The sequence below is a fragment of the Uranotaenia lowii genome, chromosome 1 (assembly GCF_029784155.1).
Source record: "Uranotaenia lowii strain MFRU-FL chromosome 1, ASM2978415v1, whole genome shotgun sequence".
Lineage (NCBI taxonomy): Eukaryota > Metazoa > Arthropoda > Insecta > Diptera > Culicidae > Uranotaenia > Uranotaenia lowii.
The window spans coordinates 214,272,525-214,292,045 of NC_073691.1; the positions used below are offsets into that span (position 1 = coordinate 214,272,525).

General features: G+C 40.0%; 2 protein-coding genes across 5 annotated transcripts in view; one reads left to right on the forward strand and one right to left on the reverse strand.

The window, feature by feature from the left end:
* The window catches only part of LOC129747313 (cytochrome P450 306a1), a 44,652-nt gene extending 37,306 nt beyond the window's left edge, over positions 1–7,346 (forward strand). For 2 of the 4 annotated variants that reach the window (XM_055741490.1, XM_055741483.1), the window contains exons 3-6: positions 227–372; positions 615–820; positions 1,005–1,566; positions 6,712–7,344. In XM_055741490.1, coding sequence (XP_055597465.1) covers positions 227–372; positions 615–820; positions 1,005–1,566; positions 6,712–7,092 — 1,295 coding nt within the window. In that variant the 3' untranslated portion in view covers positions 7,093–7,344. Of the gene's footprint in view, positions 1–226; positions 373–614; positions 821–1,004; positions 1,567–6,711 lie in introns of all 4 variants that reach the window. The other 2 variants (XM_055741466.1, XM_055741475.1) reach the window with 2 other exon arrangements.
* Positions 7,156–16,322, reverse strand: LOC129747341 (cytochrome P450 18a1). Its single transcript, XM_055741500.1, has 5 exons — positions 15,481–16,322; positions 11,754–11,875; positions 11,176–11,605; positions 10,807–11,071; positions 7,156–9,354 (listed from the first exon to the last, which is right to left on the reverse strand). The coding sequence occupies exons 1-5, from the start codon at positions 15,863–15,865 to the stop codon at positions 8,949–8,951; spliced, it is 1,608 nt and encodes a 535-aa protein (XP_055597475.1). The 5' UTR covers positions 15,866–16,322; the 3' UTR covers positions 7,156–8,948.
* Positions 16,323–19,521: the final 3,199 nt, after the last annotated feature.

Sequence of the window (19,521 nt, forward strand, 5' to 3'; positions counted from 1 at the left end):
TATGTTGTTGTTTTCGACCAGCTTCAAATGTTGTTGTATCCATTCTAGAAAATTCGCTGGAATTAGTTCTCTTTTTTTGCGTCAAGATCAACCCACTCAAGGTTGCACATATTATTGTGCACCGCGTGTTCTGGGAACCAAAGTGAAGGTGAAAATGGTTCTTCCTTTCAGCTATGGAATGTTGTTTGTGTGATTTGATTCCCAACATTCGACCAATTCTTTCCAGGAATCATCTGCGCGGAAGGCAATCTTTGGCGCGATCAACGGCGTCTCTCGATCGAGTGGCTCCGCAAGATGGGAATAACAAAATACGGACCAGCCCGAGTGACCCTCGAACGGCGCATTCTGGACGGAGTGAATGAACTCGTGCAGGTATGTGACCATGCTGTTTCTAATATTCCTTTCCATTTTCCCTGTCCCTGTTGCTCTGTTATCCTTCCTTCGTTATTTTTGAACAGTTTTTTTTTTGCCTTTTGCCGTTCCTTGATGGAAAATTCCTCTTCTCCGATTCTGAGAATACATCTCATTCATTCTGAATCCAAAATTATCGTCGTCTTTTGCGTTTTCTCGATATTTTCGGATGCGCTGCTGCACCACATCATCACGAAAAAAAGGACATCAAAAGGGAATCGGAGAAAGTGTTTGCCGTCGATCTTGCGCCGTTGATGCACCATATTCTAGGAAATCTGATGAATGATCTCGTATTCGGCCAGAAGTACGATCGGGATGACGAAACCTGGCAGTATCTGCAGCATCTACAGGAAGAAGGCGTCAAGCATATCGGCGTTTCAATGGCAGTTAATTTTCTGCCGTTTTTAAGGTATTAACCCACACGGTTCGACTTAGATTTTGTACGACGCGCTTAAGAAGAGCGAAGAGAAAAAAAACTCGTTCAAATCGTAAAGAAGATTAATGTACTCTTCTGCTGTGTGTTTCTTATCCTTCCTTTCTATTTCCATGATTCGTTCCATCCTGACTGCGCCTGACCAAAATCCTCCCGACAGACATCTGCCTTCGAGCAAAAGGATAATTGAATTTTTATTAAACGGCAAAGCAAAAACCCATAAAATTTACGACTCGATCATCGAGAAGCGACGCCGGGCTCTGCTAGCAGCACAGTCTCAGCCCCTGATCGGGGTCAATGAACCCCTTGGATCCGAAGCCATCGAAGCCGACCAACCACCGGATTGCATTCTGTCGAATTTTGTACAGGAAACACGCCGCCGAGAAGCCAACGGTCGACCGGAGCTTGCCTTCTGCAGTGACACCCAACTGCGCCATCTCTTGGCCGATCTGTTCGGGGCAGGTGTTGATACCACGTACGGCACTCTGCGGTGGTTGTTGCTTTTTGTGGCCCGGGATCTCGAGGTGCAACGGAAACTACGGCAGGAGTTGAGACAGGCGGCTCAGACGACTTCCAGGACGACTGAAGGCCACCGGCAGGATACTTTGGCGCCACCTGGACTTGATGAGCTGGATATGTTGCCCTACCTGAAGGCATGTGTAGCTGAAACTCAGCGCCTCAGAACGGTCGTTCCTCTGGGCATTCCACACGGAACTTTTTCGGTAACGTTTCACTTTTTACATCATTTGATTAGGAGAGCTAATTATACTTATTAAATCCCCTCGCACATAAAAATCCCATTATTTAATTTCCATTAAGATGAGTATGAGGAATCTTAAAGGTTAACGTTAAAATCTAGGATACTGAACAGAATAACTACACTTATTTAAATTTTCCCAGCAAACATGGAATCGTATCAGAAATGATAACTTAAATCGTTTACAATGGTGTTGCAAATCACAATTCCAACTGCAGTTTAAATCGGATATAATAGAAAGTCCGCCATGTTTGTAAATTTTTAAATGATTTTGCTCCCGCGTTCTTAGAACTAAAGGAAAACTGAAAAGTTGTATGTGGATAATGTCGAAAAACATGTTTGAGTTACATTAGGGTCCGTTCCGTCCGTGGACAACTTAGGGGGAGGGGGGGTATGGAAATGTTCACGCTTGTCCACGAAGAGGGGGGGGGGGGGAGGGGTTTAGCTCATGTCCACGTGGACATACTTACTTCCAAAATATTTTCTAAAGGTGATTAAATATAAGATGTTTAAATGCAAATCTTTCAATTGCAAAGCAGTGCAAAGCAACTAATAAATATGAGGTTATTAAGAAATTTAAACTTTTTAGAATTATTTCGTATTAGGAAATGTTTATTAGTTTTTTTTTTCAAAATCAGCCATTTCAATAACAAAAAGGAGAAAAATAGTGTTATCCAACTTTCAAATTAGATGATTCAAATTATGGATTATTGAAATTATTTTAAACACCAAACAACTTTGCGAGAATTACATAATAGAACATAAAAGTTCACTTTTCATCTTTCAACATTTCAACAGTAGCATAAAAAATTAGCATTGTATGAAAAAAGTCTTTAAGTAATCATATTAACTCCAGCCAATCACCTTTGCACATCTCATAAGCTATGCTTCTCAAGCCCCGATTTCAAAATATTATAACGTTTGCCGCTTTCCGAACCGCACGACTGAACATTTTGTTTACATTTGTCTGGGCTTGATTTTGGAAATCTTTTATTTAACATAACACTGTCAGGTTAAGTGTAATATATTATTAATCAAATCAATATTCAAAGCCTTCATTAATTTCCATGACTGTTGAATTTAAGAAATTTCAACAAAAACCGTTGGGTTAAAAAAACGGGGCTTTTCGTTTTCTTCTCGCTTTAAGCCTGCTTCGATTGAGAGGTTTTTACGAACATCCGAATCAATGACAATGATTGCTTCAAGCAGCGGTGTCATATATACATATGTTTCTGTTTAATACATTTTTTTTCAATACCAATACAGATGAGATACAGATTTTTATACAGATTTTTAAACATCAATACAGATTTATACAGATTTTTGAAAAATAAAATGAAATCATCTATTGATGGACTACCAATGGACAAGTTCATAAAAAATCTACCATAAATACTTACAACTAAAGAATTGAAATTAAATTGAATTAAAGCATAATATCTTAAGGGGTTGAGAAGAGATTTGGAAAAGGCCACTTCTTAATACGTAAAACGATCCATAATGATTTTTTTTTTGAACGAATGAAACCCATCTCTAAAAAGTGTAGAACATATTCTTATGCCGCATACATTTCAATGGCCAAATTTATATGAAATCACTTTTTCTTGAGCTTTTTTTCTTGGATAGAGTGTACTTTCAATTTGTCATTGGATTAATAGATTAATACTTCTTTAAAATTTCTATAAAATTTTCGTATTTTGCAGAATTTGAAAAAAGAAAAGTTCTATACCTAGTCAAAATTACTTCATGAAAGTTGATAATTTATTTTCAAAACCTCTATAATGTTTTATATCTAGTTTTGCAAAAAGAAGTTTCAAATATGTATTTCAACCTACACATTTTCAAGTTATCTCGAAAATAAAAGCTGCTAGTGGAAATAAATTCCATATTTGAAATCAGCGCGTCAAATAAGTCACCTCGCAAAAATGTGTATATTTTTGCCTTGTGTCGTCAGTTTAAACTCATGATTTTTAAGAAGCATACAAGACTATCAGTAGAATTGAGAAAATAAAACAATGATAAAAGTTTTAATCCTTTTTAATTGATTCGAATTTGAAACGCAAGTGATTTTATAAAAATAAATCATTAAATATCCGGCAAATTTGGTCAAAACCACGGAGTAGTTGAATTAAAACCACGAAAAAGACACTTGATTTTTTTTCATGAAAACACATCAGCAGTTTTTAAATCGTATTTTGAGCTTTCAAAAAACCGTTCATTATTATTGAAATAAAAACTGCTCAATAAAAATTGTTATTGGACGCTGAAATCGAAAATTTTTATAACCAAATTTGTGTTGTTTATCGCATTTTAGAAATAAAGTTAATAAACCAAAGAAAAATTTAGACTATTTTTCGACAGAACCGGACGAGAGTTATCATAATTTTTTTGTTAAATATACGGGCAAATTTTTATTAAACCAGAGAATCTTGTAAGCCGCGTTCGATTTAGGAAAAACACCCGAACATTTTGTGTTACTAAATTTTTCTACTTGTTTTACTCGTTTTAACATTTTTCCTCAGTTTTTGACAACTTTTCATCATTTTTTTTCAAAAATAACAAAAAATGATGAAAAATTTTCAAAAACTGAGGAAAAATGTTAAAATTATTTAAATAAGTAGAAAAATTTGATAACACAAAGTGTTTGGGCGTTTTCCTGAATAGACATGCATATATTTTCCTTTGCTTTTTTCTGATTTACTTTAAACCATAAAATTTTTACTACTCAAAGTTTGATTTATTTCATTGTGAAATTGTCAATAAATACTCCTACACTGTTAAATCCTCCTGTGACGGGCGAATTTTATATTATGATTTACTTGAAACGCCTAAAACAGATTGTAAACATACATATTCACTAATCACTAATCGTACTTCCACAGCCAGAACTTATGTCCGATCCCGGAGAATAATAAAAAAAAATTATAATTTTTTTTGTCTTTGTTCATGTTTTCTATTATGTTAACATAAAAACATTGAAATGATAGAAAACATAAAAAGGCCGGGCCCACTGTGGAGCAGAAATCGCAGAGACATCTGAAACTCAGGAACAGAAGAAACGTGGACCACCAGTTTCCACCACGTGGACCACTAGGACAATTCTTCAGCGGCTGGAAATGATTTATTTGGTACACCGAAATCACAAAACCTAAGAATAGATTCAATTTAAAAGAATTTGATAAACATAGGGATTTTTAAAATCTTAGCTTTATTTTTTTTAACTGTTTTGGATTTCAGAGTACAATCATTTCTGGTCATTGACCAAGGATAAAGCGCCTTTACTCGCTCTTGAAAATAAAAAAGAAAAACGGAAAATATTAGTAGAACAAAAACCCTTCACGGTCTGTTTAGAGCTTGAAAGGTTTTTTTGAAAAAATGTATCCTAATCGCAGAATAGAATTTTACTTATTGAATAACCCAAAAAGCTTTCCACAAGCAATAATTATTCAGTTCCTAATTAAATTACAATTAATTCAATTTTTTAACAAAAAATATTGTAATCTACAATGTATGACTTAATGCATTTATTATATGATTCGATTTTTATTAAATTTATTTAAAAAGCAATTCGTTAACGAATTTCGAAAAAGTTGAATGCGCCAAATAAAAACTTATAGAGTTATGAGATGGATAAAGAGGTCCGTTTGGAGACCTACATTTTGATGCTACAATGTTATTTAAAGGATATTTTGTTTAAGAGAAATAAGAAAAACATAATAATATTTTTGCTGAGAGCTAATGGAGCTTTCAAACTTTGAGAAGCTGCGTTGGCTCATTGATCGTATTAAAAACTCGATATCGAATTGAAAGATACGATTTAACAAAAAATAATTTTCAAGATTGAACTAATTAAGCATAACGGATTTTTCAAATCCCTTTTATGAAAAAACACCTGATTGCACGAGTAAAAAATATGAAGGATACTTATCATTGCGCAGCTTGTCCCTGTTAAGCGTTGGCTGTTCGAACTACGTAAGGTCTTGTAAACAAAATGTTTGTCTCGAGCACATGCATTACACTTATCGAGGTACTCCGGCTGGCTTTATAAATGGAACTGCTTAAAATACAGTTAATTTTACCATTCCCTTTAATAAGCGCTAAACTCCAAGTAACGTTTAAATATAATTCTATACGTGGAATCATCATAGCAATCCAGAAAACAGATGTCGTTGGCAAGCGAATACAATCGGGGGATATCACTTTGGGTGGGAAGAAAACAAAAAAAAAACACTTCCAATTTCACCATAAAATCAATTTTCGACTTTCTATTCTTAGTACTATGTCCTTCCTGTTTGAACTCCTGCACTTTCCCATACTTTTTTCAACCAATTTCCTTTTTGGTCAACTATTGGCGGACTTTTAGAAACAAACAGCGACGGATCTGGGAGTAATTCACTAGCCACGATGGCTCACATTGACCAAAAATAAAAGCTTTCCCACGCTTGGGGAATTCGTAGCACTGAATCAAAATATTGCACAGATCACAATCATTCTTCCCCGGGTTAATATTGATATCACTTTATTAACTCAAAACAGTTTAACGAATAAACCATTAATTTTTATTTATTTTTCCGGCATGCGAAAAAAAATCACGTGCGATGTCATTCGGTCATCGCCTACTCCTCCTTTTAAAAAAACAGATTGTAAACAAACATATTTATCAAAAACTGTTACTACGGAAAAAGTTCTAGTTCCGATACAGAAAAATACAGATTGTTTTTACTAAGCTGATACAATTTGTTTAAAAAACCAGGTGGTAACCCTGACTTCAAGCATAGTAGACCATGTGGAAGGCAATCAATTATGCGATGGAGACGCATGGTCGGCCTTCCCAACCGTTAAAAGAAATGATGGTTTTAGTGAAATGCTATATACAAGTTCCAGGTTTTCTTGTTTTTTTTTTCTAACAATCCCACCTTACTCCCGTTGCTAGAAAAAATGTCTTAAGTGCTAAAATAAAACTTTAACTTAAAACGTCTCATTCTAACGTACAATAACAAAAATCCCTTGCTGTTATACATATTTCAACGAAAAACTTCAACGATAGTGAAGCGACGAAACTGAATTCGAAACACCCATATCTTTCAATTTCTTTCTTCCCCCATTTTAGGAATCGAAACTAGCCGGCTATCGCATTCCAGCCAACACCATGATAATGCCACTGCTCTGGGCCGTTCACATGGATCCAAAACTGTGGGAAGCCGATCGGTTCGGCGATCCCTCGCTGTTCAATCCGGAACGCTTCCTCGATGCGTCCAGCGGTCAGTTCGTGGTTCCGGCACACTTTATGCCCTTCCAAACCGGCAAACGGATGTGCCTGGGTGACGAGCTGGCCCGCAACATCCTGTACCTTTACGCGATCGGCATCTTCTGGAACTTTGAGCTGGAACTTTTCAATGGGGACAGCATCGATTGGGATGGGTTCTGCGGAATAACACTGACACCGCCCACTTTCGAGGTTATGGTCAAAGTTTTACCCACTGCTGAGTGATGATTGTGTAGCGGAAAAAAAGAGGAATTTCGGATGATCTTCAAGATAAATAATACAGAAAACTTACGTAAATAAAATAGTTTATTTCTGCTTCGAAACGAACAATCAGACGTGTGTAAAACCAATACTCAAATATTGACTCAATCTCAACTCGCTGTCAACCGCTAAGAGGAAAGCTAACACTTTTAATAAAACAGTTGTAAAGTATAAATAGTCACGTAACACACATTTTGTGCTACATGTTTTATTGCTACTGCTACTTCTATTGCTAATACTAACACTTTTACTCGATTCATCCACCTATCTCGGGAAGGAGGTGCTATTTCAATTAGCAATTAACATTCGTCGTAACTTGGAAATTCGCACACAACAGACGGGACAAGACGAGAAAAGACGAACGTGTGTCCGTTTCTGTCTTTCTGTTTTCAACTGCTCTCTTTCACTCCATTTTCCACCGGCTGCGTTCGACCGGTTTCGTTTCGTTGCATTGTGTTTGCACAACGAAATATCGAAATTGGCACTTTTACAATCACTATTTGTTCGATCAACAACAGCAGAAGAAAAAAAAGAAAATATTTAAAAATCGAACGCAACGCTTTCTTTTTCCGCATTTTGTGATAACGCTTAACCGATCACACTTCTACCTACCTATGACTAATTCAATTTATTAAGTTTTAAAATAACAAAATTTGTTTGCTTTGTGCTAATGCCTACTGCGATCTTACTACAATTGTTACGTGGAATGCAACCAACAACACTTTGTTTGCGTGTTTGATTGATTGATCAGCTAAAACCATTTGTTTGATAATGTTTAAAAAATTTATAAAATTCATTCAAAACAAACGATGAGAGAGAGATCCCTCGATTGGGTTCCCTCGCATCGGTTCTACGTACTCCTACGTTCCACCCTGTTTGTTGTCACATTTACGGTTGTTTATCGGTTACTAATTAAAATACTTTGTTTTGTCACGCCTAGTGTGTCTAAGGAATTCCTAAATGTACAATAGATAGTTGCGATGTACAGATTAAAAAAAAGTAATAAATATGCAATTCCATGTTTTGTTTTGTGGCTTCTTCGTGTATCTGTAGTGTTTTGCTTTACTTTTAGTTTTTTTTTTTCTATAATTAGCTGAACACATAATATTTGGGGAGGCATCGATCGTGTTGAACTTAATTGCTAGTTAACAAACAACAACTTGTATCACTGCTGCCGATCCGGGACAGCAATATGGTTGTGTAATGCTAGTGTTTTGTTTTTTTCTTTCTTTGTTTATCATTCACTTTGACGTGTCTCCTCTTTCGCTTCAACGTTCCTGCTAAACTACTGTGCAGATCTCAGCGAAGTTCTGCTGTGATGGAACTCCTTCGTCTTCTCGCGCCGTCGGCTTCAAAGCCGATTTGTACATTTGAGAAAATTCGCCCATACAAAAAAGTACGCAATGCTATTTCCATTTGTTCCATTAGAACTGATAATTTGTTTACTTAATACAACACTTACGGTCGTATTAAAATGCGTTAAAAATGCGTTAATTCTGATTCTTCGTTTTTTGTTTTGTTTTTTAAATCTTGTTCTAAACAACGTTTGCTTGGGTCTAAAATCAACTTTCAATAGTTTCAGAACAATGATTGATTGATCCGTTATTATGTTCCGAAAATTAATTGAAACGGTGTGGTGACTAGCTAGTGTACTATCGAATTGGATGCAGGCACGCGATAAAAGTATCATCTTCCATCAGTCCGAGAATCGAACGGAGTGGGAAGCTCGTTATTTCCAACAATTTGTCTCATACTGTCGCTGTTGTTTCAGCATAGGAACATACCGTGCTCTGTGCGTATGTGATAAGTCAGGTCCGTCTTCAGTAGCAGCCAACGTTCCGCGTCCTGTCTTGTTCGGCCGATGTGTTCAATGGCCTCGGAACAAGCTTTACCCGGAAGGCCTGGGGGCTGATTGTGACCCCGATGATACCTTTTAGGCCGGGCATTGGCTCGTCTTCCGGAAGTTCGATTGTGAAGGTGTGCATGATCGAAGAAAAGAAGAGGAACAGTTCCATGCGGGCCAGTACATCGCCCAGACAGCGTCGGCGTCCCACACCAAACGGAATGAAGTATTCGGGTTTCTGTACTTTACCTTCGGCATTCAGGAATCGGCTTGGGTTGAACTCTTCAGGGCTGTCCCATAGGGTGGGGTCCATGTGAACGCTGTTAATCAGCGGCACCACGTAGGAACCGGCCGGGATTGTATAACCATTGATCATAACGTCACTGCAAAAAAGATAGAAAAAGGAAAACAAAATAAAATCTATGAATTTACAAGCAAGAAAAATACGATATTAGCGAAGCAAAAATCCTACTGAGTTCTCAAGAGGTGAGGAAACGAAAATGAAAGAGGAATCGATAAAAATGGATTACTGTTAGTGCGTCGACAGATTGGCCTAAAGCTAGAGACTCCGAGATAACGTAGTATTATATATTACCGAGAAATCGTGTTATTTTGAGAATCGGACCAAATTTCTGAACTTTGCCCTAAAAACTCAAACTTTCCTTCGAGTGGGTCAATCACCAGATGTCAAAACTCCTAAAGGCCAGATTGTGGAAACGAAATCATTGATTCAAACTTGAAGATTACTAACTGGTCACTTTCAATAAAGTAATTAACAATTTTTGTGAGACCAAAACATTCAGGGAATCCCAGGAATTCCAAAACGAAAAAAAAACACGCATTTTACAAACAGTTCAACGCCTACTTATCTCACTGCACTCACTCAAGATAGCGTTGCAAAAATTACGGTTTAGCTTACTTTTACTCGCTGACCAGAAATTTAAGAGGAAAAACAATGAATCACTAATTAATACACCTCGTAGCACGTGACACCAGCTTGATGATTACTCATCATACTCCCCGGGCAGCCCCCATTCAAATATTCTAACCGGCAAACATGTGCGTGACCAACTGCCTACGCGCCAACAACTGCTAGAACCCAGTCAAGAACAAATCAAGAACCACAATCGAAAAAAGACAGAAAGAAACCGAGCAAAAGTGCACATCTCCCAGAACTTTCACTATCGTTGACCAGTTTCTCCATATTCCCAGTTTTTTTGTGTAATGTGTTTCGTATCCGTGTCAAGAATGGCTGGCAGTCAGCCAGCCAGTCAGTCAGTCAGTCAGTCAGTCAGTTAGTCAACCGGTCAACCGCGTCGACTCCAACTCCAGCTCCAGAGTCCAGAACAAACGCACGGACGGACAGAGAAAGAAAAAAGAAAGACCCCACAAAGTCCGATACCGCTACCCCTCGCTGACGCTGACTCGTGAGTCAACTGAACAGGCTTCTACAAACAACCGAGAGGAATACACCCAGGCCAGGGCACGGTGTGAGCGCGCGCGCGTGAGCGTAAAGTTCTTTTTACAAAAAATCCCGTTAAATCACAGAAGCCGCCCCCTGCTCGGCTGCCCTCTTCGGGTTGGGTGAAGAAACAAGGAGGAGGATGACAAGGGCGCGGCGAACGCGTGCAAAATGTGCGGACGAAAACCCAACCAGAACGATCGGGCTGCCGGTATTTGAGTGTATTAGTGTTGGTCGTCTACGCACGCACAACTTTTTCTGATCCGGCCGGTCGAGAGAGACATTTCGTAGGGGGCTGCTGAGTTCCTTCCCCTCGGATTTAAGAGCTAACTGAGAGAGTTTAAGAGATACTGAGTCAAGCTTAGAAACTCACCTTTTTGGAGAATGAGTGGTTGCGAGGGGCACGATGCTGGAGATACGCATCACCTCGAGGATGGTGGTTTCGGTGATCGGCAGATACGGCACATCCTCGATTTTCGGCAAACGGTTGCGGCCGACGACCTGATCGAGCTCGTCCTGGACTCGCTTCATGGCATCCGGGTGGCGCAACATGAACACGTTCAACCAGAGCAGAGTAGTCTTGATGGTCTCCATACCGGCCGAGAACAGATCGGAGATTACCTGCATCATTTGAATTTCTGTTGAAGGAAGAGATCAAATACCGAATTAGTAGGGATGCAGTCTTATATGAGTTTTCTTAGGGTAAGTAAAACTGCAACATGATCAGAAAAGAGACACTCACCGTGATCTTTTCCCTCGAAGAGTTCAGCATCGCGGCCTTCAGCCTGGGCCTTCTGGATTTCGTCCAGGTACGCGTCTACGATGTCTCGGATATTGCTGGAGTCGAAAGTCTTCTTATGCTCGTCGATTACCTCACGGTAAAAGTCGAACATTTCCTGACGATTTTTGGCGATCTTGTTTTTGGCGTTGATGTTTCCGGGCAGATACTGGATTTGCGGGATGTAATCAATGGTGTGTATTTCGCCGAACAGCCGCATACCTTCCTCGATGAGCCAGTTGAACCGTTTGAACTTGGCATCGTCCAGCGAAAACCGAACCGACATGATGATGTTGCATATCACGTTGCTCACAGATACGGACAGATATTTGCTCAAGTCCGTCGATTGATGGCTCACTTCATTTAACGCAGTAAGCAGCTCCCCAACTTCGGTCTATTTTTGGGAAACGAAACAAACAAAAACCGCTGCTATCAATGAATGAAAATATTTACGGCGAAGGTCAGTTTCCTCCGATAAGCCGTCGGAACATTGTTGCATAATCCCCCTCGAAAAGGTCAAAACAACATCCCCCGATACTTACCATGATACGGTTTTCCATGAGCTTTTGTCGATTGCCGAGCACTGTCATCCCGAAGTGGCGCAGCTTCTCGTGCAAAAATCGTCGTTGATCCTTCCACAGTTGACCTTCACTGTTGATTATACCTGCAAAAAGAGAGAGAGAAAAAGAAGAACAAATCTCATAAGCTTTCCCGAATTGAACCAAAACTAATAAAAAAAATAGATCGATCAAATTTCCTAGCCTACTTTTCCTCATTTCAAATCGGAAGGAAAACGGTCGCGGATGGCTCCACCCCGGCTACTGCGGTTTATCTTCATATGCAATTCAAACTCACATTCGCGTCGTAAAAGTGAGCGAGAGAGAAACATAAACTACGGGACACACTCTCACAAAAACGCTACGCAATGGATGGGGAAGAAGCAGCATGGCAGGCGGTCGGTCGCGGAAAAGCTCAAGGCCATACCTGGGACCATAGCGACCGGCATCGGAGTGCAATGACTTCGGCGCATCGGCGATCGGGCATGCGGAGGAGCGCCCCCTAAATCCATGCACATGCACTTTGGATGCCTATACGTGCACATATTGATATTAGCACAAGTGGCGCACTGCTTGTTGGTGGTTCACCTCTTACATAATAACGCAATGCAACCGGGGCGGGAGTTCATACCACGCACTGCGCCACCCCGCTTCAACGGAATAAGATGCATCGCATTTTTTTTCTTCGTTGATGTTATTCGTTTCTGATGATGATCGCGACTGCAGCATCATCATCTTCATGTTATGTGTACGTAGTAAAAAGTAAACGTAGTAGGCACAGGCCGTTCCGCGTTTACTTGGAAGTTGCTCCGATTGGCATGGTATTTTTCTACTTTTTTTTCGATTGAAACACCATACAACTGCGAATCGGCGATTTTGCGTCATTGCATTGACGTCGTGAAGCGCATAAAATATAGTAGGCATTTGTAGAAGGAACGCATGATAAGAGATTGGAAATGCGTTTTGGCCTAAACAAAAGTAGGTGCGTTCGCGTACATCTGGGTGATCGTGGCACAATGATTTAGAATAAACGAGTTGTTTTCTCAGCTCATGATTAACAAATTGGAAGAAAACCATTTCTATCTTAGAAGTTAACAGGGAAAATCCTTCTTCAGTTCGGATTTTTTCGAATAATAACCAAAACACAAATTAGGGACACTTATCAATCACATCTATCAGGAAATAACTGACGGAAGAGTTTAATGTTAATTTATCTAGAAGTTCACGCAAAGTTGAAATACGCACAACTAACAAATCAGATTCATATTGGAACCCAAAAAGAGTGAAACAGAAATGCTTAACGGGTTTCTCAAGCCCCGGGTCAATGGCCCGGTTTCAAATCCGAGGCAAAAAATCACCGACCTGCGGTTCCGGTGTCTAGGCAAAAGTGCACGCGCTTCGAACGGTAAAATCCGGCTAATCAGGTGACAAAAACTGAAACACACCGTAATTGGACACCCGAGCAATTGTTCGGCTGCCAAAACGCGGATGCAGTTTTGACTCATTTTTGCGACTTGGCTTCGAAGTTTGACTAAGTGGTTGAAATTTGATTTGTTCCACACGCGCTTCGATACTGGTGCATTGATTCACGATTCGCGCAATCGGAACTCCAATTCCCAGAAACGCAGAAATGTGGCAATGCGCACTCCCGATCGCGTTATAGCGGTTTTCCGATTTTTTTTTCTTTGCTTTTGACAGCACTCAAATTACCATTCATTACGTCTTTTGGTTTTTTTTTTCGTTGTCAAACAGCAGTTTCGAAAAGCTTCAAATAATTTTTTAATGTAGTCAAGGTAACATAACTGAATGTAATACTTAACTTTTCTTGTTTTGGCTGCTTTGAGACTCCAAATTTACCGATACAATTCAGTTGAAGAAATATGGCACAGTCCAGCTAAACAGTCAAACGACCATGATCCAAATCTGCCGGTGTTGATTCAGCCGAAACCCAATTTCACGTCTCTTATCACGCCCTAATCTTGCTATCACAAAAACGAATCCCGCCCCAGGAAGGTTGAAAACGAAACGCGCAGTTATTTCTCCTGTTGCGTCAAAATTCGCCAAACATAACCTCGTTCTCAATCGACAGTCCGACAAGCAGGCTAGTGTAAACCGATCAAGTGTCAATGGACAATGCTGCTGCTTAAACATATGTGTACTACGCCATACAAAAAATTTTCGTCACCGACAGGCGCAGTAGGCCGGGGCTTGCTTGCCGACTTGCACTTGCACGCGATTATGTCACAAACCGAGCGAGCAAGTGAGTATGTGGGCTATGTTTGTATGCTTGCTGATCGCAAATATTAATGGGCGCAAACAGGCGCGGACGACCGACGTCTTTGACGAGAGAGTTGCACCTTCACTGATACCTACGACTAGTAGGTATTTGCTCAAACGTTTTTGATCGGTAGTAGGCCATATGTTTCCAATCCCTTATTTGTTCGATTTCAGATTGCTTCGATACACCTACTAGTGGGGGCCTGACCTAATAGTTGAGTTAAAGCCTTCTCGGATCAAAACACATTTTTTGTGTTTTTTCCGCACTGAGAAAAATTCTCGATACGTTACTTGCTAAGAAATTCTCGCTATTTTTAGAGCCTACAAAACAAAACCGGTTCGCTTCTTCGAAAGTGGCCAAGTCCTGCCGTCCCAGCCAGAATGGAGTGCATTCTTTTGCGTACCCAGAGGGTTGTTTGAACCGAATGCCAACCAAACCCACAGCTGAATGGACGAACACGTTAATTGCTTTGCGCGTATCTTGAATGAACGTGTGCGTCTTTTTTTTGCACTCGCTTGTTCGAAGCGTTTTGTGGTATCAACTTGATAATTTCACTCCACGTTGCCGGGTAATTGGTAGTTGTGGTGGTTATCATAAAAAAAATTCATTCATGAGTTTACACTGCTGTAGACGTTGTTGTCGTCCTTTTGCTTGGCGCTATCACATACCGTCCTTTTTGCATCGAATACTTTTTTATTGGCCAGCTGCTTGCTGCACCTGACTACCAGAAATGGACTGGTGTGATCAGACGAGCAAAATAGCAATCTATTATTACGAAGTCAGGTAGAGTTTAGAGCGAAAATGCCAGTTGGTGTTTAGACACTTCACAAAACTTCGAATTAAAAAGCTGAACAGCTATCCAAACTTGGAAAATTCAAAACATAATTTTTTTTCCAAGCCCTTAATCCGATATTTTAAGTTCATTTACACACACAACAAACAAACCACGTCCCAAAATATTGAGATTTTTTAAAGATCATTTCAAGGCGACATCTAATAATCATTACCTACTGTGATACATTTTTTAACCGTTAAAATAAAACCAAAATTTTCATTTAACTTGAAACCCAAAAACACTACGTTTTAGCGAACTGTATTTACACTTTAGTAGATCAAGTTGTTAAACAAAAACCTATCCCGTTAAACTGATTTATTTTCACTACAGAATTTGAACTTGTGATCATCGTCTGAAAAATGAAAACTTTATCTACGGTGAGACGGAAGCTTCTTGGCAATTTTACACTTTCGAAAAGCTCAGAAACAAATCAACTTGAAATATATTTCCATTTACTACCAGTTCAGCTACTTTAAAGTTAGCAGCAAAGGACAAAGTAACTTTAACTTCCTTGAGAAACTTTGAAAAATGTTTAACTTCATCAAACACTTCCAACTGATCGATCTCGAATCACAGTTACTAACTACTCGACTACTCACCATATCCACCGAGAGTTTTGAGCAACGGCGAAACCGGCCGTCCGGTGAAATCCTCCGTCTTGAAGGCTTCCCGGATGATCTTGTAATCACTGATAACGACCGTTAGCTGAGCGCCGAGCTTGGCACAGAACAGCGACCCGTACTTGCGGGCCAGCTTCATGTACTGGGTATGTTTCTCATGCCCAATGAAAGTCAGATAGCCAAAGATCGGGACACCCCAGGGTCCCGGTGGCAGACTCCGGAACTGCCACACCATTCGCACCAACCACTGCAGAAAGATCACGCTTGTCAGGGTGCAACAGAACACCAGCAGCGTACTGCGCACATTGGACACATCCAGAATCTCCTGCCGCACCACACTCAATAGATACGTGTCAAGAAACATGACTTTCAACTACCCTTCTGGGCTTTATTTTCACCAACTATTTTTACTTCCGAAAAAAAAACAATCAAACTAGCACAGAACTTGGTCCATTGATTTTGGGCTTGCTTGGCAAAAACCTCCGAAATCACTCGAGTCAGCAACCTGATGAACACAACACACTTAGAACAAATAACTTCAACAGCTAAATATCACTTTTGAATCATATCCATGGGATCGATCGTTCCGACTTGGACTGGAAAAACCAAAGATAAAACCAGTGTCAGTTCGTTGGATTTTTGTACCACGCACAGTGCCCTCCGAGAAATTTGGAGTTAAAGAAATGGCAATGTTCAACAGATAGCAGCAGTTTGTATAAGTTGTTCGGGAGGAACGAAAAAGCACGACCACCTCGCCCGAACGGTGCGAAACAATTGAACAGCGGCACACGCGGCAGTGGCGATAAAAAGCACTAAACTATGGTAGAGCTATATGTCCTTGCTTACTTTTATAGGCCCGGGCCCGGTGGCTTCGCGCGATCGCTCATGCTGCCAATCAGTCGGAGCGGAATACTCCGAAAGCGCTCCGCAAAACTTTACCAAAACAAACCGGAGAATTCTCCGTCATCCGAGCTCCCAAAGTGGAGGGGATAAGCCGCTCTCTCTGTTTTTCTTCAACTGCTCTTTCTTTTCTCGCTTGAGGAGAATGAGTGATCTCCGCTCCTACTCAGGAAGGAAGTGCCATGTGCTTTCGGAAAACAAACAAACCCCTAATGCGTTCGAAAAGCGCAGTAAGAGAGGAAAATGTCTGTTTCGAACACACCCAACGCAAACGTTAATTCTTCAAGCTCTCAATGAAAATTTATGACCAACTTAGCAAGCTACGAGTGGATTTGAAAACATGTTTCTACTGATAAAGCCCTCCGGTTTCCTAGACCGAATTACGAGAGGAAGAGAAAGATAGAACGCGAGAGTGATGAAGCACGTGCTTGAACCCCTCTCAAAGTGAGTGCCAACTGTTTCTCTTCCAGTTGATATTGTAGGGGAAATTTGATTGATTATTTTTTATCAGCCCAGCGAGCTGACCATTTTAACGCTACGATCTAGTTCATTCATGGTACCAGAAAGGAGATCGGTCACAAACAAACTTTTATTGCCAACAAGAACATTGACTTCTTTCATGCTAACAACACTCAGAACTGGAAACATTCCAATCAAATTAGTACCTGGTCATTATTCATCTGCATCAAAGTTGAATTTGCCTCGATTGTTGCCCCGGCAGATCAGTGTCAATGCGACCGACCCGGCTTTCGATGGTCTCGAACTCGTTTCATGGCAACTCCGGACGGAGATGCCTACTTCGATTGGTGTCGCACTGCCGACCGGGCAGCAGACCGATAGAAACACCTCTTCTAGTGTCAAAGGAAGAGTAGGAGGAGGAGACTAGGTAGGTATTTCTTCTATTTTTCCCACCCTACTGCGATCCGATGCCGCCGATAGTATTATTACTTTATTTGCCATCATGCACTTGATGCACTTGATCCAAGCAAGCGACCGGTAGACCGAATGAACGACCACCCACCTATCCATCCTCATTGAGTGCGCTTGGCAAATTCGCTTGACTGCCCGCTTGTGCTTCGTGATCGTGTGGTGGATCGCATCGAAGCTGCCTGCGCTTGCTTGGATGATCATAATGACAGTGACCTCGAATTCCGGTGTACTTGAATTGCATAATTGATTTCTTTTTTTTTCATTCGTCACCGTCGTCGTCTTCGTCGTTGGTCGTTTCTTGGAGAGGTCTTCTATTTTGTATTCGCTTGTATTTCTCGATTGCCCTAGACCTCATAGATAGGCTGGTTGACATCTGGAAATAAATATATAAACAACGGAGATCTATTGCCTTTGTGTTGACTAATAAGTCAAGAGAAGTGAAAATTTTAGAAGATTGTTTTTTCATTTTTAAAGTACAGTTTTGAAGATAAGCTGTTTTGCGTATGGCCTAAAGCTTTATAAAGACCTTCTGCTTCGTGAGATTCCACTACAGTATCGTGCACAGGGTACTTGGGTAGTATAACAACTTCAAAGGGTGGGTGCTACTGATCTTTCCGACTCTCAAAGAAACTCTTGATTGTAACATCTTCAAATTTACTTTTGTTTCGATCATTGTCCTTTTAACATTTTGATGTCCTTCGCGACTCCTTTTAACGATTCAGTTGGCGGATGGGCATTGGAAAACCTATCCTGTGCAACTGTGCTCGAGGTTTACTGTTCGGCTCGAACTCACATCCATTGGCTCGGACGACTTGAACTCTTCGGACTGAGCTATGGGTGAGCCCGTAATATCAGTTGATCCTGGTGAATTACAAAGCTCTTCGACGGCCCGTGAAGAGGGTCCTGTTACTGTTTTCGAAGTATCGACTTTTACGACTTAATCATACCCTGGGAAACTCAATCAGCTCGTTACATATTACAACCCGTAATCCAAGTCGAACTTCATTAGCCGAATATTTTAAGACAAATTGAATCCTCTAAGGTTCACTATAGCCAATAATTGCATATAAGCTTTTCAATGTCATGTCAAGTTTTTCGAATTCAATAGCAATTTCACCGGCTTATCAACGTGCAGAATTCGTAATCAATTGAATTTATTTTTATATACGACCCAATTATTGTATACGACAAATTAAATTAATACCTCCATTATACGAAATAACAGAACAACGAGGTATCGCGAGATCGAATATTAAGAAAGCTTAGCAGGCTGTTTTAGAGAGGAATAATCATAGAAGATTGTACTTTTGGGAATATATTTATAGAGCTAACGGATTAAACCGACATCGCGTCATTGGTTACTAGCGTGCAGGAAGTCAGTCAGTCAGTCGGCGATAAAGTGAGCGAGTCAATTAGTGTGTGTGTGTTTCCATGGTAGTTCGTGTACCGATGTTTCTTCCGAGCTTCGGAGCTCCTGACATGTCTGCACATTTGACGACCGTAACAGGTATTTTTTGGAAAGCCTATTTAAAAGAGAAATTATAAAGAAAAATCGAACCAAAAAAGGAAAACAAACGGTTCACGTTTAGTATATTATCATCAAAGTTGCTTAGAAATCAAACACTTTCTCAATTATCCATTACGTAAAAAGTGTGATTAAATGAGTAATTCAAATACTCATTAAACGAAAAGTAGTTGAAGCAGAAAAAGTAATGTAGTGTGATGATTTCCGGAAGCTATTAAGACTAAAGTGAAAAAAAATGAAAATTTAGTGCCAATAAGCGGCTTATGAAGATATGCCAAAATAAGAACAACAATGCAATATCAAGCGAGTCGTAAGGACAGCGCCATCATGTTCACAATTTTAAGCAAGTTGAGAGGACAACTTGAAATTAGAAGGCGAGTTGAGAAATCGGCAACGTTTTGAAAAAAAATAATTATGCGAGTTGAGAGGACAGCATGAAATTCAAAGGCGAGTTGAGAGGACATCCTGAGTAAATGATGAAAAAAAGGAGTTGAGAGAACGGCTTAAACTGGAAAAGCGAGGGAGCTTGCGTAATTGCGTAAACCGCGGTGAACTTACTGAAAATTCACGTAAAATGTAGTTGAATTCAATTAAACACAAATTCTCATAGGGACGCGTTTACATATTGATTTCGTTGCATCTACGTGAAAATCAATTGGATAAAA